Source organism: Pseudonaja textilis, chromosome 2, assembly GCF_049901715.1.
Source record: "Pseudonaja textilis isolate UNSWEBS1 chromosome 2, rPseTex1.2, whole genome shotgun sequence".
Lineage (NCBI taxonomy): Eukaryota > Metazoa > Chordata > Lepidosauria > Squamata > Elapidae > Pseudonaja > Pseudonaja textilis.
In genome coordinates, this window is record NC_141991.1 from 118,176,280 (window position 1) to 118,201,629 (window position 25,350).

The 25,350-nt window shown below is 36.8% G+C and overlaps 2 protein-coding genes and 1 long non-coding RNA gene across 12 annotated transcripts in view; 2 read left to right on the forward strand and 1 right to left on the reverse strand.

Moving 5' to 3' along the window:
- Positions 1-12,829, forward strand: part of WIPI1 (WD repeat domain, phosphoinositide interacting 1) — a 45,673-nt gene extending 32,844 nt beyond the window's left edge. Inside the window, exons 10-13 of the mRNA XM_026711200.2 lie at positions 197-304; positions 2,632-2,753; positions 7,204-7,304; positions 12,308-12,829. Of these exons, the coding sequence (XP_026566985.1) occupies positions 197-304; positions 2,632-2,753; positions 7,204-7,304; positions 12,308-12,355 (379 nt within the window). The 3' untranslated portion in view covers positions 12,356-12,829. The remainder of the gene's footprint in view (positions 1-196; positions 305-2,631; positions 2,754-7,203; positions 7,305-12,307) is intronic.
- On the forward strand, positions 10,254-10,400 carry LOC148127040 (uncharacterized). Its single transcript, XR_015741868.1, has 2 exons — positions 10,254-10,331; positions 10,371-10,400. It is a non-coding gene; the product is annotated as an uncharacterized LOC148127040 (long non-coding RNA).
- A 238-nt stretch (positions 12,830-13,067) lies between the features above and the next one.
- Positions 13,068-25,350, reverse strand: part of ARSG (arylsulfatase G) — a 104,430-nt gene continuing 92,147 nt past the window's right edge. For 6 of the 10 annotated variants that reach the window (XM_087925044.1, XM_087925040.1, XM_026711196.2 and 3 more), the window contains 2 exons: positions 22,931-23,021; positions 13,068-13,981 (listed from right to left, as the gene is read on the reverse strand). In XM_087925044.1, the coding sequence (XP_087781170.1) occupies positions 13,680-13,981; positions 22,931-23,021 (393 nt within the window). In that variant the 3' untranslated portion in view covers positions 13,068-13,679. Of the gene's footprint in view, positions 13,982-20,989; positions 22,409-22,930; positions 23,022-25,350 lie in introns of those variants that run through there. The other 4 variants (XM_087925043.1, XM_087925041.1, XM_087925039.1 and 1 more) reach the window with 3 other exon arrangements.

The following is a 25,350-nucleotide window of genomic DNA, read 5'->3' on the forward strand; positions in this document are numbered from 1 at the left end:
AAAGTAGAGGAACAGACAAAAATTGGCTGTCAAATCTCTCCCATAAGTATCTTCACCTTACAAATCCATTTTCTGGGAAATCTAACGTGGTAGAGCCTAGATAGCACAGCCTATTAAGAAGTCATTTAGAGGTCATCTAGATGGTACAGTCTGTTTAGCAGTCATTTCAGCTATGTACTTGTACATATTTTATTAGGATCCAAAAGTTGCCTCGGCTCTTAGTTACAACATCTGGTGGACATCTTTACATCTACAACCTGGATCCCCAAGATGGCGGAGAATGTGTTTTAATCAAGAAGCACAGGTAACAGCTTAGTGATTTCAAGAATTCAAAGGAAATGTACAGAAAATAAAGAAGAAAATGCAGGATAATTTAAAGGGGATTCTGTATACTATATACATATAGCAGATTTCCATCTGCAGGGATTGCCTTTGTTTATAAAACAGGATGCTAAGATGAAAAATCATGTTTTGAATGTGTAACAATCTTTTCATGCACAAAAAATATGTACAATTATGCTGGGGCATGTAAAAGTGAAAGAGAAGTGAAGTGAGTATAATTAGATGATAATGTTACGGTTCCAAACCAAGCCAGCAAAAGAAGAGGCCACACTGTGAGCAGAACGGGTCTCTTTACTGGTGTTTCAGCTAGTCAGCTGGCTATGCGAACTCAGCACGCTCCGCCCTCCTGTTCCCGGTTGCTCCCGACTGGGTCCAGCAAGTACTTTTTTGGCCCGGCTCCAGCAAGCACTCTTCGAGCCTGGTGGCTCCCTGGCTGGCTCCAGCAAGTACTATTCAGGCCTGGCTGGCTTCTGAACCAATCACAATTGACTTGCCTTCCTGGCTTCTCTCCCAGCATGGGTCCCAGACCTGACACCCCTCTGTGGCACCATGCATCTCTTTCCCCCTGCGCGTGTGTGGCAACTCTGAAACGACACGTTGTTTCGGATGTTGACAGATAGTACTAAATACTGCCGTAGGATACAAAAGTCCAGAGGCCACCACTCAGAGAAACCGAACTCTATGTAGCAGGGTTGTCAAACTCACAGCCCGCGGGCCGGATGTGACGCGCACTGGCCACGCCCATGCCCAGTTTAGCGAAGGGGGGGAAAGTCCCTATATGTCACGTGACCCTGCCGTGACAACACGAGTTTGACACCCCTGCTGTATAACAAGAAAAGTCCCTCCAGTTGTATTCTGATAGAACAAGACAGCTCCAAGGGAAGCATAGGCTGAAGGGAAAATGAATGCAGCAAAAGAACCATAAGAGCACTTGTAAGGAGATAAATTGGGTGAAGATATAGAAACATGTAGGCCTAATTTGTGCTATACTTCTTTTTTTAAATTTAGTAACAGTTGAGGTTGACAATGTGTCCCTTTTACGTCATCAACAATGCAAAGCCCTGGCCTGAAACTGAAGTATTCTAGGAATTAAATTCACTGTTAAATTACATTCTTACACTTCTGTGGCATAGATTGCAGCTGTGCTCTTCTCTGGCAGAGCCACCTGATTTAGATGCTAATCAGCGCTCCCATGTCTGGCCATGAGTGTATTCATATTGTGTACACCTGCCAAACTTGATTTTGTCCTTGACTGACTTGTTGCTTGAAGTTTAAAATTGTTCTCTGGGGATATTGTGTTGTGTGATACTTTTAGGGTTTAGTTGGAGGAACAAGGGTAGGATAAGATACAGGTTAAAAGTACATAGAAGAGATACTATTTTCTATTTGAAGGAATACATCTTGCCATGACGTATGTTGTAGTCTTGGTCCTCTTCAAATGTCTTGGCAATAACTTTACATCAGCATAAACACCTTTCCCAAAGGTGTATTTCAAAAGGTGGGGAATGGAAGGTTTTATACTTTTTGCGTTCCTTTCATTCCAAATCCTTCCATTTCCTACCCTTCAGTCATAACTGAAGAAGCTTTTTGGATGAGAAGCAAAACATCTTCAAGGAAAAAACAACAAGAAGAAACTCCAGTTGCCTTTTGAAAAGCACCTTTGGGATAACCATGACCTGGATGACTGATATTCTCCAGACATAAAAACCTTCCCTTCTTGTCTCCCAAGCATTTTTTTGAAAAATTCAAGCTGCAACTGTGTTAAATATATGTTCTACTGACAGAGAAATAAAGAGACTAGTATAGATCTGTTTCAGATTATTTCTATTCAGATCGGGTTTGCATCCCAGAAGGGAATGGCTAGCTGATGAGAGGTAAAAAACTTGAAATAGATCTAGACTGGCCTCCCTTTATTTTTGTCAATAAAAACTTAAATTCAACACAAAAATAGTTTATTGCAAAAGTGACTGTATGTGAAGGTTCCTTTCGCTGAAAGGCGAAAGTGGAGCAGTATGCTCTGTCCCATAATTGGGTAGGCCAGGTTGCCCTGATAAAAAAACATTCAAGCTGCAATTGTGTTCTGCCTAAAAACGTTATAGTATCTCTGTCCATTTGGCCTGTCAATGCATCCTATGGGCCGAAGATAGCACAAAAACCTCCATCTCTTTTAAGTCCAGCTTATGCAACAAATAACAGCACAATCAGTTGTTGAAGTTACTGGGTAATGATTAAACTTTATTTTATTTCAACCTGCATCCCCCCTCCTCTCCCTGGCCCACATTCTTTTAGCTTGCTCGACTTGGTAAAGCCGGAAGAGAACAAAGAAAATGACCTTCTGTCTCCAGCAACTCAAACCTATGCTGCTACTGTAGCTAGGCAGACTTCAGTGCCTTCCCCTTCTATGATGCCAGGTCAGTACCAGATTTACAGCAAGCTGCGGGTTGTTCATTTTAGTCATGTCAGAATTGTTCATTACTATGTATTTATGAGTTTTTCTATGTGTCATTTTAAAATATTTTTTATGAAAATATGTACATTGCATTACTTGATGTCTCTGGCCCTTCCCTATATCATACAAGGTGTGGGTATTATTGGAATTTATGCTGAATTCAGCACAAAGCAAAGACAAACTTCTCGGTGTGCTAATTCTTCCTTATTTTGTAAGAACCAATTTATTTATTTATTTGTACATACATACATACATATTAATAAAACACAAAAAAGGGGGTCAGACTATGTATAATACATAATATAAAATCAAGGCTGTGTATGTATGGCAGAAACATGAGGAATATTGATCATGACATTGATTTCAGTGTTTTAAAAATATCAGCTTTCAGAAGTGATAACAAAAAACTGTACAAATAAACAAAAGGAAAAACTAAAAAAGAGATTAGGGATACAGGTGGTAAATAAAGTAAAATATTTGGGGATATGGTTGACAGCTAGGTGCTCGTCAATTAAAAAAGATAATTATGATAAATTGACAATTCAAATATTTAAAGACTTAGATAATTGGGCTAAATTACAAATATCTCTATTAGGTCATATCGCAATAGTAAAAATGAATATTTTGCCAAAATTGTTGTTCTTATTTCAGACGGTGCCAGTCAAATTGGAAAAAAGCTTTTTTGAAGAACTAAATAAACATATATCCAAATTTATATGGCAGGGAAAAAACCCAGAATAAAATAAAAATTATTACAGGACGATAGAAAGAAAGGAGGCTTTGGTCTTCCATATTTCAAAACATATTACTATGCTGCGATAGCAACCTGTCTCAAAGACTGGGTTAATTTGATAAATAAAAGGATCTTAACATTAGAGGGATTTGATCTCCAACTTGGATGGCATGCATTTATGTGGGATGATGGAAAAAGAAAACACCACTTATACTTTCAAAAGCATTATATAAGGAGTGTGTTATTAACTATTTGGGAAAAGATTAAAAAAATACATTACTGTAAGGTCCCACTTTGGTTACCTACAATAGAGGCAGTTACACATCCAAACGTTTTAGACTTTGATAATATTGTAAGATATAAAGATCTGTTACATGAAACCGGAGAGTTAAAGGGTAGGAATCAAATACAAATTCAAGGAAAAGAGGTAGCATGGTGGCCTATGTGCAGATACAAATGCATTACAAAAAAAAGATAAAGAACAGTTTGGTTTTAATATGACCTACCAAGAATTAGATAAGATTTGGCATGGAGAGGAAAGGAAATTGATTAGTAAAATATATAAATATCTTTTGGATTACAAATTAAAAGAAGAAATAGTCAAGGAGTGTATGATAATTTGGGCAAAAAATGTGGGTCACAGTATTGAATTAGACAAGTGGGAACATATTTGGGAAATAAATTATAAATTAAACTATGTCAGCCTCGTACAAAGAGAATCTGTATAAAATGGTGTATCGTTGGCACTTGCCACCCGCGAGACTGGCTAAGATGTTCCCGGACCTCCCCCCAAATTGTTCGAAGTGTAACTGTATCCAGGGAACATACTTTCATATGTGGTGTACATGTCCATATGCCCAGAAGTTTTGGAAAAATATTAAAAATTGGATTCTAAATATAACTAAACAAGATGTAAAACTTGAACTCGAAACCTTTTTGCTGGGTATGATAGATTGAAAAATAGAAAAAAATATCAATATTTAATCTTGCATATTATAATGGCAGCCAGAATAAATTATGCACAAAATTGGAAACTGTCTATTGTCCCTTCAGAGGAGATGGTCATTAAAAAAATTCACGAGTGTGCAGAGATGGATAGCCTAAACAAATTACTAAAAAAACAACAAAGATAGTGAATACTATAAAGTTTGGAACTGCTGGTATGAATGGTTAAAGAAAAAGCAACATTTGACAACAGAATAAGTTATGAAACTATGAAGGACGTGCGTTTAATCATAAAGTATTCTGTGAAATTAAAACATTAAAATAACGAGGAAGGTATTGTAACAAGGTAGATCATGTCAATGTTATGGGGTAAAAGAAAAAAAAAGAAAAGTGTAACCAATGCTCAGTACCTGCTGCAAAATGTATATATGTACATATATTTGTTTATATGTGTTTCTTTTAAAATGTTTTAAATATATTAAACTTAAATAAACTTTATTTTTAAATATATATATATCAGCTTCCATAAAACAAAAATATATGTTAACTTTTGTAAAAGTAGATAGGTTATGTATGTGCTTGTATGTGAGTGTGTAAGTGCAAACAATTATACAACTCTGAAGAGCCAAAATTAATAGGAAGACATTTTTCAATTGTTTTCTCAATGTAAGATACAAAGTAATACAGTAATGGCAAATAACTTCCCCACCATCCAGGGGTTTCTTGATGTTGCATTATAGCCTGTAGAATTTAATTATTTGATGTATACTTGGAAATCTTGTTTTTAACTTTTCTGATCGCACACCATAAAGTAGTCCTACCATTTTTACCTTTCAAGTTGATTTTACTGAATTTTGAATAGCTGAGCATTTCATTCATTGCTCTTTATGCCAAATTGTCCTTTCCCAGAAGACTTTCTACTCAAACCTCAGCATAAGAGGGGTATGCATAGGGGTAAATATGCATTTTGAACCCATTAACACAAGGCACAGGAATCCGGGCAATTCCAGACAACTGTCCATTTCCAAATTGCCTTGTGCTGTATTGTCACATGCACTTGCTCATAGTAAATACTATTTCTCTTACACACAGGCCTTCATATCTACTCTTAATCTTCCCCCAGCTATTCTTTGCAAAAAAAAGTCACTAAAGGGGGTGGGATTCTTAAAAAATTCCCTCTGTGATATATTTGTAGCCCCATATTTTATCAGCTAAATTGCTGAAATGGAGTGAGAAATATGGTTTATCCCTTCTGTGATCCTTCATCCATCCATTGAATGAGCTTGAACAGAGCTGGCAAGGAGGAACCAAGGAATAAACAAGAGATCAAAGAAATTGTGTCAGGCAAAGTGATGTATAGGACAGCGCTAACCGAAGGGGTACATGGTGCCGGGGAAATTACCTTTATAATACACCCTCTCTCTGCAATCATGTGTTAGCAGTGCATATCAATAATTTCTGGAAATATCAAGAGATATGCCCAAGTCTTAGATATGGCCGGCAGGATCTGCTTACCTTTCTTTGAATCAATCATTCTTGGTTCTTGCTCCTACAACTGCCTGATTATTGTACCTACCTCATCTTCCAGTGTGCTTCAGTGTCGGATGTTTTGTATAATGGGAATTAGAAGCCTTTTGTCGTCCTTTATAATCTCTGAGCAATTCTTAAGAGACTGAAAACATTAAAGCTTGGATGCATTACAAACATCCCTCTGGAATTTGTTCCATTACAGCACAGCTCCAGGCAATATTTTGCTAAGTAGGCCTGCAGAGATCCACATTGCCAGAACAAAAACAGGAAGCATCAATCTATGTGTGGGAGAACACATCATCTGGGCACTTAAGTATCTTACACTCTTGTGTTGACAACATACAAGAGTTGTTTCTTTTCGCCCATGAGGGGGTCTTTTTAGACTTTTTAAAAAATCCTTCCTGTATTATTTATGTATAAATAACTCAAGGTGGGGAACATAGTTTAAATAACAGTGGGTATGAGGAAGTTTAATATGAAAAACTGAAAGCTCTCTGAAGACATATAAAGTGCACTGAAAATTCTGATCATTGTCAAATGCCAACTTTTGTATTGTGTTCCTTAATCTTGCCTTGTATCTCAAGAATTTTGCTAACGAACATATGGTTCCTTTGCTTTTTTTACCTGTCTGCAAATGCAATGGCTCTCTGTAGGTTGCCCAGAGGAGAAAATTACAGGGTGACTCAAAAGTGTGCAAGGGGTGGAAAGGGAGGATATTAAATTTAAATTGTAAGATGAGATATGAAACCATACAGTTGTTTGAAATCAAGGGAAGTGACTAAATGACATTAAAATAATCAGAGGCAGTTTATATCCAGGTGTTGACTTTTATTCATTTGTTTTTAATACTTCCACATGAAAGTTCTAAATCACGTTCTGTATATGATGTTTGAATAACTAAACCCTAAATAAAGATCAGTTTTCAAAATTTCTGTTCACAAAATGTTGAAAGGTTGGTTCACGGGCTTACCAAATCCCTCGATACCTCTGGGAATCTCTGTATAATTTGCACATGAATGTGTGAATGGACATGATCTTTACAATAAAGTCCTAATTGTGATGCTTCATCTGTGACAGTTGAATGACAGGTACAGACCACCATTTGATGCTTTCTAACCATTTACGCGGAACAAGAGGTGCCTGGGTAAAAATGACTCTGTAAGGTTCAGTTTAAAAGCTTCTAAATTGTCTTCTTACATTGCAGGTTACTCGGAAGATGGGGGAGCCCTTCGAGGAGAGATAATACCTGAGCATGAATTTGCTACTGGGCCTGTATGTCTGGATGATGAAAATGAATTTCCACCTGTGAGCATTAGGAGTACTTAAAACAGCATTGTGAAATTTGTGCTGAGAAGAAAAACTTAAATCTTCTGAGCGATCTGTCCCTTCCTCTCCTGCTTGGTAGCCATCTCTGTTCCACTTCTAAAATAACTTGGGGAGGGGGATGTGCGACTTTCACCAAGGGCTTTTGGAGTGAGGCCTTCTACAAACCTGTTTTCCAAGTATATTTGTAATACTGAATCCGAATTACATCAGGCTGTGGGCTGCCAGGTAAAGGGAAGGCTGGGTCCCATGCCTTTCAAAGTTCAACCACGTAGCAGTGTCATGTACTTCTAGGCCACATCTGGCATCCTTACAAAATTATCCTTCCAAGATAATGATGTTTTCAAGATATAGTTCAGATCTGAGACCACACTTTGGATGCCAGAGCAGCTCTTCACATACTTGTTGCTTTCCAGGTGGTTTGAAACAAGCCCAGAAAAGAAGAGAAACTTACAAAGGGTTGCTGTCTCAAAAATGTGAAAGGAAGGCTTGTATTTCCCATTTGATTCCTCTTGCCTTATTTCCTACATCCTGCGGTACTTTGGTTGGTGAATGCAGCATCAAGGTTGTCTGAAGCTTTGTACCTCCCTTGTCCAGCCCTTTCTCCATAGTGGGAGGAGAATATTTGTAGCAAGATCAGGAGAAAGGGATCACCAGCGTCATTTGTGTGGAGTTGCAGTGCTCAGGGAGATTTACTGCCATGCCTGGGCTACTAGAGACAGAAGCTATCTATTTCTGAGGGAGATGAGAGTTCAAGAAATACGAAATATAAACAAGTAAATAAAATGTCAGGAGCACCGGGCAAAAAGAGACGGAGCAGCAATCCCATCAGATGCCTGAATTCACTGAGATTTGATGCTGGGTCTTTGAAGCTGCTCCGTCTCTGTTGATGCAGGTGCATTATCCAAAATATAATGGAGGAAAGGAAGAATTGTATTCACTTGACCTTTAAGAGGACTTAAAACTTTTTTCATGGAGACATTTTTCAAATAGGCTATTTATATTGATTAGCATTTATCTTGCCAGGCCTTTTAGTCAAGGCTTTCTTGTTCCTAAGAATTAACAACCCCTTTTCTAAGATGTGTAACTTTCCTGAGAGTAGAGACTGCTCCAGCTTGTTCTTTATATGAGATGGAGGTGGCTGAAAAACCCATTATAGAATGGGATCATGGGGGAGCAGCCGTCCTACCTAGAACTAGTGCTGCACGAAGTTCTCCAGGTGATCCCTTCCTTCTCAAGTGATTTTAACTGGAAGTAGCCAGGAAGTCGTGAGTACCTCCATACTACAGCTTGCTCAGATATCTGTCTTGCTTCTGCTGTTATTTGTTCTGCTTTCTTCCGCTGCCTTGACCATCTCAATAGTTTGTCAAGGCCCTTAAATCTGGGAGGGAAAAATCAGGATGTGGTATGCCACTCTCTGTAACTTCTGAAAAGAGTAGTTCTGTCTGGGTCATCAATTGGACCCAAAGATGTCTTCTTCAGATGCACAAAGGGTTAGTCTACAGGTACTCTTTGACGTATGCCAATTGAGCCCAAAATTTCCATTACTAAGCAAGACAGTTGTTAGTGAATTTTTGCCCCATTTTATGAGCTTTATTATCACAGGCTTTAAATGAATCACTGCAGTTAAGTTAGTAACATGTTATTAAGTGAATCTGGCTTCCACATTCACTTTGCTTCTCAGAAAGTCGTAAAAGGTGATCGGATGCCTGGGACACTTGCAACCATCATAAATATGAGCCAGTTGCCAAGCACCTGAATTGTGACCAGGTGAATATGAGGATGCTGCAATGGTCATAAATGTAAAAACGGCCAGTCACTTTTTTCAGTGCCGTTGTAAACTTCATTCACTAAACAAATGGTTGTAAGTCGAGGATGATCTGTAATGGCATGGTCAGACCCAGGTTTCTTTGCTCATTAGGCCTGTGCATGGACTTATATATATATATATATATATATAGTTTCCATTAAAGCTACAGCAAGTGGAAAATTATACTTAAAACTGGAGACCAAAGGCATTCAATTTGGGTATTTATTGTTCAGGGAAGCCAGAGCTAAATATGTCACTTCTACTTCTTAGTAGCTAAGCCAGTTTTTGAATTGTTTTCTTTTCTTTCTTTTTTTTTAATTTTTCTAGAGGTAATCATGTCCATGACCAGTATTTGGGGGGGAGAAAAGTATTATATTTAAAACTGATTTGTATTCTTCCAGTTTTTATTTCTTACATTAATATACGGGCATAGAAATTTACTGAGCTTCCAGAGCTATTGTATCTGGGCTGTAAAATTTTAGGATGGCTATTACATGACAGCAAGCTGATATAGAAATCCATAAGAGCTCTTTGCTGCCATGCAGTGGCCATTCACTCACATTTATCCAATTTTAATTAACATAATAGTATTTAGATTTTTGTTCTTTGCTGTATAATCATTTTCTTTGTTGTGCTTGGTGCTAGTGTTGCAGTTTTTTATATTATAAAATTTTGAAATTTGTACTTAAAAAAAACCCCATCTAGTTGTGATCTAGATTTCTGCAGCCCAGATACAGTAGCTTTAATTAGCAATTGCTTTAATTGTGCTCAGCAATATTGTTCAAGTCATTAAGAAACTATTCCATTTGTTTTTAAGCATGTGTTTAATTTTACCTTTGGCTGCCATAATAAAAGAGGGTGGATTATAGTTCTTTATTATTTGTCATGCCTCTCAAATCATATAGTAATTTGATTGGTAGACATATTCTCATCCTTTGTTTTTGCTGTGCTTATGAACCATACTTAATACAGTATAAAATTGTGGTAATGAAGTATCTTATTCATAGAATGAGTAAGCTATGAAAATGAAGGAAAAAAATGAAAAGAAAGCAGCAAAGGAGGCAAATGTGATTGAAGACACCTTTTCTTTTCTTTTATTTTTTGTCCCCATCTGAGTTTGCCATCTTTTTGCTCTTTTTCATTTTATGTTTTTTGTCTGTTTGAACTTTAAAAAAAAACCATTTTGTAAACCTCCCAGAGTTGATGCAAGTTGGATAGCATCTAAATTTAATAAACAGAAACATGGGACTTCAATAAACAGCTTCTTAAGACGTCTGTGTTATCCAAGTTAATCCTACCTTTCATTTTGTAACACTTCAACATCAAAACTTACAAGGTGTCTAAAGCCCTGCTAGGATTCTATCAGCAGAGCAAAAGTGATGGAGAAATTATTTCCATTGGTTTCTCTCCCATTAATAGCTTCCCTCCTGAAATCAGAGATGGAAACCTTTCAATTCCAATATTCCTTAAGAAGGAATGAAAGATTGTAGTCTCTACCTATTTTCAGTACAACTTGTTCTGTGGCTCAAATATATTCCCGGCACAGTATTTTATAGGAGCCCTACCAGCAGAGAAGGAAGTATATATATAGAGGGTTTTGCTTATTCTTAAGAAACATATATCAGTCCAGCCTTAGGCATGAAAGCCAGCTGGGTGACTTTGGGCTAGTTAGTCTCTCTGAACTCAATTCAAAGAGTGGTGGTTGATTGGTGGGGGTGGGGGGGAGAAATAGGAGGAGCAAGGAGTATTGTCTATATTTGGTATCTTTATAAAGTTTATTTATAAAAAAAGGTGAGATATAAACAGAAAAATAAGGGATGGACTGACTGGTCCAACTCTATCTGGAGATTTACTACTATCTACTATCACAAGTGACATTTCTGGATACCTACTGTAAGTTCATCCGCCCAAAAAGTCTAGCCTAAGGCAGAGCTAGATAGACAAGATCTAGCCAATCTGAGTTGATCTCAAAAAGCTAAGCAGAGTCAGATATGTACAGTATTAAGAGGAGAGACCACCAATAAATCTCAAGATTGTTGACTAAACTGGAAAGTAAAATTTAAAAAAAACCTGGAAATATATTATTGCCAAGAAAACTACATAGATTTGCACGAGGCCAAAGGGAGTTTAATTAATTTTACCATACCAGACCTAACATACTGATGGAATAAATAATTATTATTAGGATTTGGCACAGTCAGATTATTATTTTAAATAATAATAAAAACAGTGCATACTATTACCAGAGATCCATTATCCACTAATATACCTCATTTCCTTATGTGCCTTATTTGTCTTTTATTGTGAACCAATACAATAAACATGACATTATAAGATGATGGCATGTATCATTCTCTACTTTGAATTGTTCTGAATATGATAAAAGTTGTTGTTTCTCTGGAAGATGGGGAACAATATTGAAACTGTCAAGAAGCTTTGATCTGCCTTTAAACATGAATACTTTAAGACAGCCATCTAGTTTTTGCTTGTGAAATAATTCATGGGGTATGTTCAGCACTACACTATTGCATAAGATGGGTAGCAGTAACAGTACCATATTCTCTTGCTGGTTGAGTTGTGACTTTGTAAAGTCAGAATGTAAACTATGGGTTACTGCTAACAGGATCAAAAGCTAGTGAAGTAAAGCAACAACAGTATGACTAAGATTTTGAGAAACAGAAGCAGACACTTTTCAAAGAGCTGGAAAGGCTTGCTGTATCTTACAAGAACTTTCTTTGTTTTGTACTCTAATTGACAACTTCTTATGATGGCCTTTGGAGTGACAAACCCACACTACAAATGCTACTTTTAGCCAGTATGCTGAGCTGTTGCCTTACTTCTTTCTACATGTTTACATAACTGATTCTTCAAGTTGATCCAGTGTGTCCTAAGGTTGCAGTGAAACACATGCAGGAACCATTATTTAACCAAGGAGTATATTTTGAATCTAGATCCCCAAACACGTTTATTTCTGAGATAGATCTTTTCTGTCATTTGATGACAAAGCCCGAAGGGAAGCCCAGAAACCCATCAACTTTGCCAAAAGTGAAACTGTACCATGACTTTCATCTCCCTGCTGCTTCCCTCTGCATGCATCTCAAGCCTGCTTGCAGCACCCCATGCTCAACGGCACATGACCAGAGAAAGTAAGGCCATTCTGTTTTGATTTTGGTAGATAATCTTATGCCGTGGAAGCCGGATGAACAAAGTGAAGCGATCATGAGGAGAGGCAAACAACACAGAGCGGCGGATGGGAGGTAGTTTGGAAAAACAAGGGGGAATGTAGAAGAACCCACAAATGTGGGGCAAACCAGAGATGCTCCAGTGCTTTTCACACAGTATGTTTCTCTTTTCCTACTTGATGTATTCTACCCCTCTTTTGTGTATTTTCTTAAAATGCTCTATGGTTGGTATCAATGTACTGTATATGCACATTGTTCTCAAGAACCACAGTATAAATGCATCTGATTGAAGCTGAATTTTATACTCCAGCTAGCTATTTTCTTATTTATGTCATGTATAAATGTACTTATGAAAGAACCTACTGATTTATGTCTTTGTACAGTATACGCATGAGAATTTACCCATGCAGAGTATTTTTGCAGTTATTTACTTGAGTAAAAGGAAATCCCCATCTTTCAGAGTTGGAGGAATGCTGAAATATTTGTCAATAAAAACATCATGAGGTTAACAGGAGCTGTGTCTCCACTCATGTTTCTCCTTATGTAACCTGGGAAACAAATGAATACATAACCCCTTCCCTTTCAGGGAAATAAAGTGCAGCAAAGGGGTAAGAAAAGTCTTGATATCAGTCCAGGTTGAGTTGTATGGATAAACTGCACACGTACATTCATGTGCAGTAACCTTTTTTACTACATGGTGGCAGCCTATTTCCCTCAATTATTCTTTTCAGGGAAAATCAGACACAAATCAAGTTTGATCAGCAATGAGAGCTGTTTTTTTAAAAATCAAAATATATTATGAGCCTGAATATAAAAGGAAACTCTTACATGCAATATTGGCAAATAGTTGATAAAAAATTAACCACCTATTATTTTTTAAAAAAATTACAACTGTCTTAAATTGTTCGAATTTAACATTGTCTAACTTTGGATGGCATTTGCTGCCTGGAATGCCAAACTTTTTCTGAGGTACTTGGATTATAATCTGACTTTATGAAAGGCACATGGCTTCTGTTAAAAATTACGAATCTTAACAATATAGTTCTTTCCTGCCTTTCTGTTATAATTTGTACTATTGTCTTATACCCCGACATCTCCACTCCTGCTTTTCTGTGATTCACAAAGAGTACAAGGAAACATAACATTGTGATATTGGATTCTAGCTGAGCTGGACTTAATCAAGGGGTATCAAATAGCCCTCCAAACATTTTACTCCTATATTTCAGTTATCTTTCTGTAGAAAGATATGAGATAAATTATTATATAAAATCCAAACCTAGAATGTTGTAATTTTTGTAGCATTTTCATCCACGTGACTTCTAGTTCTCCTGGGAGGACACAGATGGTTGCAAACTTGAAAGTTGTTTAACATTTTTCTAAAGATAGGTAAGAATAAACTGATTCACATCTGCAGGCTAAGTGTTGGGGGTTGCAGCAGGGAATCACATCTGCATCATGAGAATAATCTGCTATAGAGACATTATCTGATGCAATGTCCTGAAGAATATCCATAAGGGCCTTATTTATCAATGGCAAGACAGAACGATACTCAGCAGTGTGAACGTCCATCGATTCTTGCTCTTGAATATCACGCTGCAAGTTAAAAATAAGAGGTGGCTGGTGATGTACTTCCTGACCAATGCTTCCATCGCATGCTTTGGCACCACCTAGAAAGAGACAAATCATCCAAGTTCTTTTAACTGCTATCTTTTGAGACAACTACTCACATTATGAGAAAGAATAATCTGAGTGTGCTACTGTAGGTTGACAGATAGCCCTTGACTTATGACCACAATTCAGCCCAAAATTTCCATTGCTAAGCGAGACAGTTGTTAAAGTGAATTTTGTCCTCTTTTACAACCTTTCTTGCCACCGTTGTTAAGTGAATCACTTTGTTATAGTAACACGGTCGACTCTAGTTTCCCCATTGACTTTGCTTGTCAGAAGGTTGCAAAAGGGGATCCACGTGACTTGGGACACTGCAACCGTCATAAATATGAGTCCATTGCCAAAAGTCTGAATTTTGATCACATGACCATAGAGACGCTGCAACAATCGTAAGTGTGAAAATGGTCTGAAGTCACTTTTTCTTGTGCCGTTATAACTTTGAACAGCCACTGAAAAACTACTGTAAGTCGAGGATTACCATACAGTCCAGCCAAAGGATAAGCACTTAATCCAATGATTTCAGCAGAAGGAAAAGGAATGTACTATTGTAATAGAATTCCTCAATTCTAAACTCAACAGCTAAATATATTAATACAGTATTTGCAGGCAAATTGCAATAGGACTTCATGCATCATTATGTTGGGATTTTTATCTTGTAAACTAGTAGCAGAACATGGAAGTATAGGAGGTATTTCTAGGAAACTGAAGAAACGAACATGCCAATGATAACACATTTTTTAGCAAAACAGATTAGTGTTTCAGATTAATGTTAGAGGACATATATTTCTAAAGCAATGAGAGAGTGAAGAAGGCAGAATTTTTCCAACTTTCCACTAAAGAAGAAAAGCTGCTTTTTTCCTGAGTTTTAAACTACTTTTGAGTTAAATGTATGTGTTAAATGTATGTGCCAACTGTATGTGTTCCTAAACTGGGGGGGCCTGGAGGGGTATGAATAAATTCTAAGAAGAGGCAGGAGATTTTTAGAAATAGGAAAAGCATAAAAATAACTTTCAAATGTACACAATGAATTGGAGCTATTTTCTAATTTCTACTATTTGGCACAGAAGCATCTGTGTTTAGTGGAAAGACGGATTTGTTTTAGAAAGTTGATTCTCAGTTTTTCTAACATGTTTGTTAATATTTGGGACTGATCAAGACTGATTTTATCTGATGACACATAATGGGATAGAAGATATAAAGCATAGCATACATATCTAATACTAACACTAAGCAGCAATACTAAGGTAAATTCACTTGCATTTCAGAAATGTATTAACAAAGTATGAACTATATGTAGCTATAATTAGGAAAAAGAAGCACACTGAAGGTCTGTGGAGATTCTCAGCCTAGGTCATAGTTGTCCAAAGATGCTTTTTCAATAGGCAACTGGATGTTTTTCTTTGAAGACAGCTTCTCATCCAAGAAGCTGAAGAAGCTTCTTGGATGAGAAGCGAAATGTCTTCAAAGGAAAAACCCGAAAGTCCAGTTGTCTCTTGAAAAAGCACTTTTGGGACAAGTATACTGAAGATTTTAGCGCACGTTGTCCTTGAGATACAACCATAATAGAGCCTGACCATTACAGCTGCATGTGGTGAAAATGTTAGGTGAAACATGTCATCTAATGACACTCCGCATCCCTGCTCTTCCCAATAAAATGTAAAACAAACATGCAGGTCATTAAATGGAGCTAAGAAGGGGAGGCCATCGGAGGCCTAGTATAGACCCAAGCCTGCCTGTCAGCCCTCCCAAGTCTTTTCCCACACCCTGGGTCCCACAAGGATTTTTCCTACACCCACTGGGTCTAACCAGGCCTTAGGCTTCATGCTCACCCCACCTCAGAAGGCTACAAGGCCTTCCAGAGCACTGGAATGGCTTCCTCCTTTGTATAGCTACATGGCATGGTTCCGAAAGCAGCTGTCATTTTGTCCTTCCCACAAAATAGCAGCTGAGTTTTGGTCGCTGACACAGCTGAGGAATAAACTGCTTCATTTTGCCTTAAGCTGCACAGAAGCCTCTGGACACCTCTCTGAGGCAGCAGAATGAAGCAGCTAGTCTGGCAGCCATTTTGTCCCTGCCTGTTTATGGGCAGGGAAAAAATATGGCGGCATTTGGGTCCCTGCCACACGGCCCAGGGACAAACTGCTTGATTTTGCTGCTTTAGTAAGGTATGTACAGCGCTGCAGCTTTCTGTATGTTCAGAAGCTTTTGCAGCACTGTACAGACCTCTCTAAGGCAGCACAATGAAGCTATTTCACTGGCATCTGCCATTTTGTCCCACCCACAAATGGCAGCTGTATTTGGATTGTTTCAGCGCAGACCAGGATCGCATGGCCTGCCTCCTTCCACAACCTCAGGCCTGGAGAGTTTCAGAAGGTAAGTGTGGGGTGTGGCAGGTGTTTGGGGAGCGGTCCAAAGTGCTGCAGGGTTCTTGTGTGATGGGAATGTGGGAGAGAAGTGGGGGAGTGCCACAGCAGCCCTGTTGTGGGTCATAAGGGTGAACGACAGCAGGCCTGCTGCAGCCATCACATCTTTGAAACGGAGACATACTGGTATGTAGATATGTAGTTGTAATTTTGAACTTTCGTCAATTGGCTTGTCATAACTCAAGAGTTAGCTTCAAGATGGCTTCACTATCATAGACAAAAATACGATTGGCTAGCCTCAAAGCATAGCATACAATAAAGCCATGGGATGTAAGCATCTTTCTTGAGCGATACAACAAACCAAATCACAGTCCTTGCCAAAAGAATACAAGCCAAAGGGACTTCTTGATGCTGTAGCTCAAACTATGAAAAATATACATTTGATTCCACTGGAGCTTTTCGTCAAAGTGTTTGCCAAAGAGATAGCCTCTCATGAACTGCCACTGATAAAGCCAAGGAACCAAATTTAGAAAAAAAGTCTTAACTTGAAAGCATCTGATATTATTTGAGCTAGATGCTGAAAAGAGGAAAAATTTATCAGTTTCTCCTGACAGATCTGTGAAATGTTACACCAATGCCTCGGTGGAGGAATTTAAATTTAAACCAATGGATGAAGTAAACCTTCTTTCTTCACAAAGCAATAGGATGCTATAGCATTGATGTAAGGCAGTGTTGATGCTGTTTGTATACGTTTCATTGATTCACGGTGCAATTGGTTGTCAATATCTTTTTCAAAGATAACGAACCATATCAAAGGCTTCAACTGATAAAATAACTTCTGAAGTTTTTAATTTGTTTTTAAAGAAAATGAAAAGAAAAAAAAACACCTCAGGGGCGTGCCCTGGCAACAGTCCAATAGTGCTTAACTGTTGTTCTGGATTTGTCATATTGCTAAAAAATAAAGAAGTTTTAATCTCAATTCATTTCATATAAAGACAACTATTGGCTGCTCCAGCTGCTCCAGATTATCCGAGCTATTGTTGAATTTGATTATCAAAATTGTTAGTTTTGTGAAGATCAGTGCTTTAATTTAGTTATCTTTTGCAGTTTTTGCATGTATTTGGAAGCAAATAATTAAAAAAAAACTTGTTTCACATAATTCCTGGCTTTCAAATTATTTGAACTGAATGGTAAACATATTTTTTTTCTCAAGCAAACAGGCAAGTAGGGTTGTCTAATGTGTCCACAGACTAAACCTTTTACTGGCACATATGATTGACATTCTTGAATCTAAACAACTTCCATTTAAAGTTACATGGAAAACTCTATAAATGTAAAATCAAATGCAAAATCACAAAAAGTAGTTATGGTGGGGAGAATAATCCAGTTTTGGAAATACTGAATGCAAACTGAGATTACCAACTTTCCATGTTTTCATCTAATGGATTGATGTAAATAAAGATGTAAAGGACAAAGTTGTGATTCCCCTGAACTGCCTTGTAGAAGAATAGCAGAATTCATCTCCTATTTCCCAGACAACTTTTCTAGCAATCCTAGTCATAAATTATAATCCATTCTCTGCCAGATGTTTTGAAAAAACAAGCACTCATTATAAAACGTGATTCAAATACAAAAACATTTCAGAAATTCAAGCCTGGAGGAATTTTGAATAATTAACTTGAGGAATTGAAAAAACGGAATTGATCTTTCTGCTTTTTATGTACATTTGTGAAAAAGAAGGTTTTAAACTTGCAGTACAAACAAAACAAAGAAATAACTGGATTTCAAAATTAATTTGTACTATATATTGCGGTTTTTCAAACTTTTTCAATTCATAAAGAAAATGCAGCATTATCTTTCAGATTAAATTTGATGTACTTCTTTCCTGTCAATTCACATTTTCATTAATGTTTATGTACACACATATTTTTTTAAAAAAACATCTAACAAGTTTTTGTACTTATTTTTAATTACAATTCACTGATATATTAAAAGGGTTTAAATCCTAGGTGGAGAAGTAAAAAAATTACAAAAGGGGATTTGATCCTGAAAAGTTGTGGAAATGCTGTTCTATTATTATTATTATTGAATACACATACCAATTATTATGGGTCGTACAGGCAACAACATTTACTTCATTAACTGCAGAGGAAATGGTAATGTATTACTTGAGGTTTCAGAAGAGCTCACTAAAATACAAATATTTCTACATTCTAGTTTTCTACATTTCTAGTCCTCATTCAACAGACTTATCACAACTGAATCCAGAATTTTGGTTGTAAGTCATCGCAGCATTAAGCAGGTCACCATATGACCTGATCTGATTTCATGACTGTTTAATGATGGTTGTAAAGCGGCTCATCATGGTCGTTAATTGAACCACATGATGGTTGAATGAACCATGTGGTTGTTAAGTGAATGCCTTCTCCTGAATGGGCAGTTTTTGCTGGGAATTAGAAAAAAAAAAGTTGCAAATCAGTCACAGGACACTTCAACCAGTTCTAATTTGAGCCAGTTAAGTGCTTGAAAAGTAACTGGGGTGGTGGTGAAATAGCAATAGTAACTTCAAGTTGTAAGTAACTTTTTGGGGGAGGTTACACTATTGTAAGCTTGATTACTTATGGAACTGTACAGGAATGGAAAAAAGGGTTTTTCTATATGTTAAACTGTCTAGACTGCTCCTCAAAAAATCCCGCAAAATTTAACATCATTTCAGAACATATCTTGATGGAGTCAGAAAAGCTGTTTTCCTTCCCGGCAACCAAAGATGATTGAATGCCTAACGCCCTTTGTTTCAACAAATTGTCCAGTGCAGACTTAACTGGTTCTGCATTATCAGTCTAACTGCCTAGGATATAAATAAGGAACCAGCAGTTCAATGATTTTGTGCCATATGTTTGGACTCCACCTTCATCTTACTGGATTGATGGAGAGATCAAAAAAGCATATCGTATGGTATGCCATTTCTCAACCTAATCCTATTAATAAGCAGTGCTTTCCATGAGAACTTTGAGTATTGGCTGGGATGCTCATCACTGAAGTTGTAGAGTAAGGCCAAGATCAAGTTGGAGCTTTTTACACTGAAGTTGTAGAGTAAGGCCAAGATCAAGTTGGAGCTCTTTACAGTTTTCAAAGCATGTTGAACTTTACCATGGTACTTGTTGGGTGTATAGTCCAGACATTGTTGAAGCTATAAGACAAGAAGTCACTGGGATCTAGTTCGTTTCTTCCAGGTCCCAAGACATTTTTATGGAGTGCATGAGATAGCATGAGATAATTTAGCGATGGTTTTCTATTTGAACAGTTGGAATGTCACCAAGCCACTTTGGCTACTTTGGCTCAAGATCAAAAAGTGAAATGTGTGTGTCCTGTATTTCAATCTATTAGTCACAGAAGTGGCAGTTCAAGAGAGCATAAGTCATAGAGACTTTGCCTACTCTACCTAGATAAGCCATCGGTAGAATAGCTTTCCTCAGTGCCCACATTCCTTTTTCAGCATGTGGAGATATCGATGATGGATTTCTTGGCCAACTGTTCTAACAGCCAGCATAAGACTTCTATAGAAAAATAGGCCTAAGAACCCATGGAGATACTGTGTAGCTCCACTAACCTTCAAGTATCCAATACCGTTTTTCCACTCCTGTTAGACATGTGTTATTATCATGATGAAATCTTCCATGATTATTTGTACAAGGTAGAGTGCATATTTTCCCACAACATTTTGCCAAATAGATGACTGCATATGTGAGGATTTAAGCTCAAAGCCATTTCCCATCAGCATTCAAAGTCATTCTATGCAATTCCATTGTTGGAAATCTGCTCTCAGATTTGTGCTCTTAAACCTTGGATACAGCATGCAAAGATCGTCTTCTGAACTCTTTTTATTTGTAGCATTACAAGACAGGAAACACTGGTTTGTCTTTCAGATCTAATCACACAAATGTATTTTATCTGAAATAAAAACTGATCTCTCCTCCTCCTCTAAACTTCGTTTCCTTATAAAAATGTGGTCTGCAATAAATATATATATATAGCTTTAACACCTATTATTTAGTGATTAACTATTTCACTACCTGCAAGATGCTTCTTTTGAGCTTCATGTGCCTAAAATCTGTGAAATATGTAAATCAAGGGTTTCTGGAATAGAACCACCATATAACTAAAGGACTGTCTGTATTCATTCCTCAAAGCTGTGGAAGGCAAAAACAAGAGTATACCCACAATAATTAAATCTGACTGATCGGCTGGTTTTGATCACTGGCATAATCCAATAGCACATTATTTAAGCCCTATTACAGGGTTTATTACTTTGCTTTATCTGGTAGTCATAAATGCGCCCAGATTGTAACTTGGTGATGGAATGGAGAAAGAAGAGATAAAAATTAATACTAGATTGCTGAAAAGAGTTCTTCCTATCACAACTGAAAAGTGCCAAGCATTAAGAATAGGACACAGACATCTTTTTTCCCATACTAAAATTGATTTTATGGGGAAACCCAAAATTAAAAATAGATGAAAAGATGGTAATATGGAAAAATTGGATGGAAGTGGAGGTACTAACTTTGAACCAATTGATAGATGATGCTTTTAAAAAAAATATACTATGTGTTAAGAAATAAATATCTATCAGATATCACGCAGTGACAATATACAAGATTTTTTTAAATAACATTGCTTGGACAAGCAGCATTTTCAGCTTCTAAGATACCTGAGATAGTAGAATAACTTGTTAAATTTTTTAAAAATTTTTAAAAAAACCTTACCATTAGTTTTTATAGCTATTTGTTATCAATAATTTAATTTGATAATGCAGATTTAAGAAAACAATGCAACAAAGAATTAGAGGCTCCTATATTGCCTAGACAAGAAGAGTATGTCTTAACTTCTTTAGCAAAAATGTCAATCGACCTCAAATTACAATTTATGCAACAACAAAAATAATATTTAGAACTTATTGGACTCCATTACATTTACACAGAAAAGAATTATCAAAACCAGCATTTTACTGGAGATGTAAAGGATAATGTTTCTTTAAAACATGTTTCTACAATGTCCTACACTTACTAAGTTTTAGAAGAAGGTAGTAGATTATATAAATGTGATTGTGCAACAAAAGCAATAATTTTCAAAAGATAATATTATTTTGAATTATGCATCTATATCTACTACATGGAATCTCACAACTGGACAGTGTAAATGGATTCTCTGTCTTTATTATGGCCAAAAGACTGATATTGCAGGATTGGAAAAATAATTAAATGACCCCTTTCATTCAATGGACTGAAGACCTGACTGCACTTGCCATTTATAAGAGGATTGCCTATAGAGGTAAATTTGTATGGACAAGTGTAATAAAATATAGAACACTTTTATACAGAATGCAGTAGGTTAAAATGGTAGTGATATAAATGTATTAGAAATATACATATTTGAACATCATTTGTATTAGAAAGTATGTAAACTTGTAACTATTGTTACAATGATATATCATTAGTTATATTTCTTTCACTTTTTTGTTAAACTGTTTTTTATATATTTGTCTTTTCTTTGACAGTGTATGCATTTCCTTCATTATCTTTGAATGTTGTTCTTTTTTTCTGTTGAGAAAAAGTAGGTAGGACATAGAGAAAGAAACACATTAGGACTCTTAACTATAGACTTCTGGAGGAGTCACTGGGAAAACACTGTGGGAGGAAGGGTAATGCCATTGTATGCAATGATATCTATGCCATCTGGCAGAGAACAAGGCGAGAACTTGGTAATTATAGTAATTAACCCCTGCAAGTGTCTATAGGCTTCTATAGGATTTATATCTCTATTCCAAAATAAGAAACATACGGAAGTCCATCAAATAGTCCTGCTATTCTGCTTTTTAAATGCTGTTTTAAAAAGGAGCAGATATCCCTAGAGAAATATCATGTCATTCTTTTGCTTTGTCTTTTTTCATGCTTTTTCTTTCCTCCAAAGACACGGGACATGTGACTGCCTGGGAGGTGGGGGGAGTTGATCCTTTCATGGCTAGAAGGTATGAGCCAGCCAATAGTGATCTTCATAGCTCTCCAACTGTGTGAAGGTAAGATTCAGTGAGCATGGTGGAATATAACTTGAAATCCTCTAAAATGTCAGTAAAAGTCTGAGAATAAAAGAAACATAAGCCCAGAGGGAACTTAAAAGTACAATACCTAGGGAAGCTGGATCTCAGAATTGAACTTCCAGACCAACCATACAAGAACCACGAGCCTATAACACCCAGGATTGCCAATCAACACTCCTTCTCTCAGAGGCTGAATTCTTGAACACCCATCAGGCAGCAGTTCTCATAACAAGGTTTCACTACATATCTTCTCAAATATTTTCTCCATTCCAGCTTTGCCCATGGAATCCTATAATTCCCAATGCTCCTCTATTGAAATCCAGAAATAAAATACTCAACAAAACCAGACTTTTTCCCTGAACTTTGGCATAGTGGTATGAACCATGGCAGAGATTTTATTCCCTAACCAGAATAAATTCAGATGCCATATAATAGGACTTTATAAAAACCATCATTTTTTATTGATGCTTCTCTCTTCATAAATAACATACCTGTAAGATAAAAGGCTTTATACTGGTCCAACCGAAGGGACTGTATTTCTCCGTATTTTCCAGCTGCACCACTATTGGGATGGAATAATGTCTAGAGGAAAAAGAAATTGGCAAGATTAGAAAGTGCTCTCTTTTGCTTAATATCATAGAAAGTTACACATATTCCAATAGAAGAGAATACCTGTCACTCAGGTAGCGGAGACCTTGGTGCTTTCTAAGCTTGAATGGTTTTCTTGCAGACGTTTCATTACCCAACTAGGTAACCTCATCAATATGAGTGAATGATGACGACACTCAAACTAATGTTACCTAGTTGAGTAATGAAATGTCTGCAAGCAAACAACAGGAGTATCAAGAACTTCACATACACAAATTCAAATAGTAATATGCATCTAATTATGTTGCTCCCATTAATACTTACCGGTAGAAGAATCCAAACTGTTAATTGCTTAATTTCCATTCCCATAGACATTTTAAATCTAGTTGGGCTCAACTCTGCAAACTCATCAGAATCAGGAAAATTTCAAAAATGAAATGCCACTCTATATAGCATGTATATTTAATTTACTTATGTATTGTTTTTAAAACACAGTATGTAAAACTAACTAAGCAAGACAAAACAAGAGCAGAGCAAAAGAGATATATCTGCTACAGGGAACCTATATACAGTACTTAACTCCATTTCCTAAGATTAAGATCCATTTTATTCAACAGGGCTTTTTGAAAAAATGTCTTTACATTCTGAACATGATGAAAGAACTGAAATGCCACATATGGAAAACAGATTTATTGTTGGCCTCTGAAACAAACTCTCTTCCCCAACCCTGCAATTAAAACAGGGCCTTTCACTTGTATCTTTTCTGCATGCCTGCTTCAGAAATTCTCATTCCTGAGCCAATAGGAAACAATCATAAATCTGTTTTATAAATCAGAGTCCCCCCAAAAGCTTTCTTCCACTTCTAATAGTGATGCATCTCAACTCAGTCATATATTTCTCCTCCAATAAAGCCAGTTTATGTACCTTCACTCAGCCCTTAACCTTGGTTCTCAATTCCATACATTTACAAAGGCCCTAAACACATTTCTAGGCTCCGCAGGACTACGGACACATATTAATTCATTTGTACAAGATCTGTTTTTATAATAAACAGAATAATGGAGAAACATAAAAAATAAATTCCAGCACTAAATAACAGTTGAGGGAAAATCTTACATCTCTCTTATATTATATATGATATCAGTATCGTCAGGAAAACAGTTGACATTACAAAAATATAGCTAGTTTTATCAGTATTTGGCTACCACTACTTTTATTGTCATATCAAATTGACCAGTGTGCATATTTTACCAAGGAAATTATAGTAATTTTTCTCACTGATCAAATATTACATCTCTGATTAAAATGTTAAATTACAAGAATACCAACAATTGTGAAATGCAGTCATAACTACATCTGCAATAGTATCACTTTTTAAAAAGTTCATATTATTTTCACTGTCAGACAACGTAGTATCGAAGGCAAAACTTTTAAATATGTTCTTAAAGTAAAGTATGTATGTATGTATGTATAGCTTCAGATACTGCCTCAACAATATACAATGAATGTTTTTCCTTCAGCTTTCAAGAAACCTGTCTGTATTTTTATTTTAATTCATACAAAGAAGCTCAGTTTTAAAAGAGCTAGAAAACCACTCAAAGAACTAGATTTGCGATGAAAGAGGTGCCAGCTACAGACTGAAGTTAGCTCTTCTAATTATTTTAATTGTAGGGATGGTGATGGTGGTGGTGGTGATTAAACAGCACATGAGAACATGTTTAGTGAAAAATACTGATATTACAAAAATTCTAGAAGAAAACCAGGGGTGGGGTTCTACCAGTTTGCACCTATTCGCTAGAACTCCTTAACATTCTAAACAGTTCGGAGAACTGGTTGTTAGAAGAAATTACTGGCCTAATCCTGTAAGGAAGGCAGGAAGGAAATATCCTTATGTTGCTTACAGAAACTGTCTCTCCGTTAACCCTTATTACATTCTTGGCAGGACTAGACTTCCTGTCTCAGGAACATCTCTGGAGTTTTTTCCCCCTCCTTTGCTGGTACTTAGCTTGTGTGGAGTGACCATTTGAAGTTACAATGGCACTGAAAAAAGTGACTTATGACCATTTTTCACAGTTACGACTGTTGCAGCATCCCCACAGTCAGGAGAGGCCAGGCAAGGAGATGTGTGCCTCAATGTGAGTGATATTGAGTTGGCCATGCCCAGCCAATAACATGACCACCAAGCCACGTCCACTCAGTCACATGACCACCAAGCCACGCCTACCACCTAAGCCATGCCCACAGAACCGGTTGTTAAAATTTTTGAATCCCACCCTTGAAGAAAACCCTGAATAATTCCTTTGAGCAAACTAGTGCAATCACT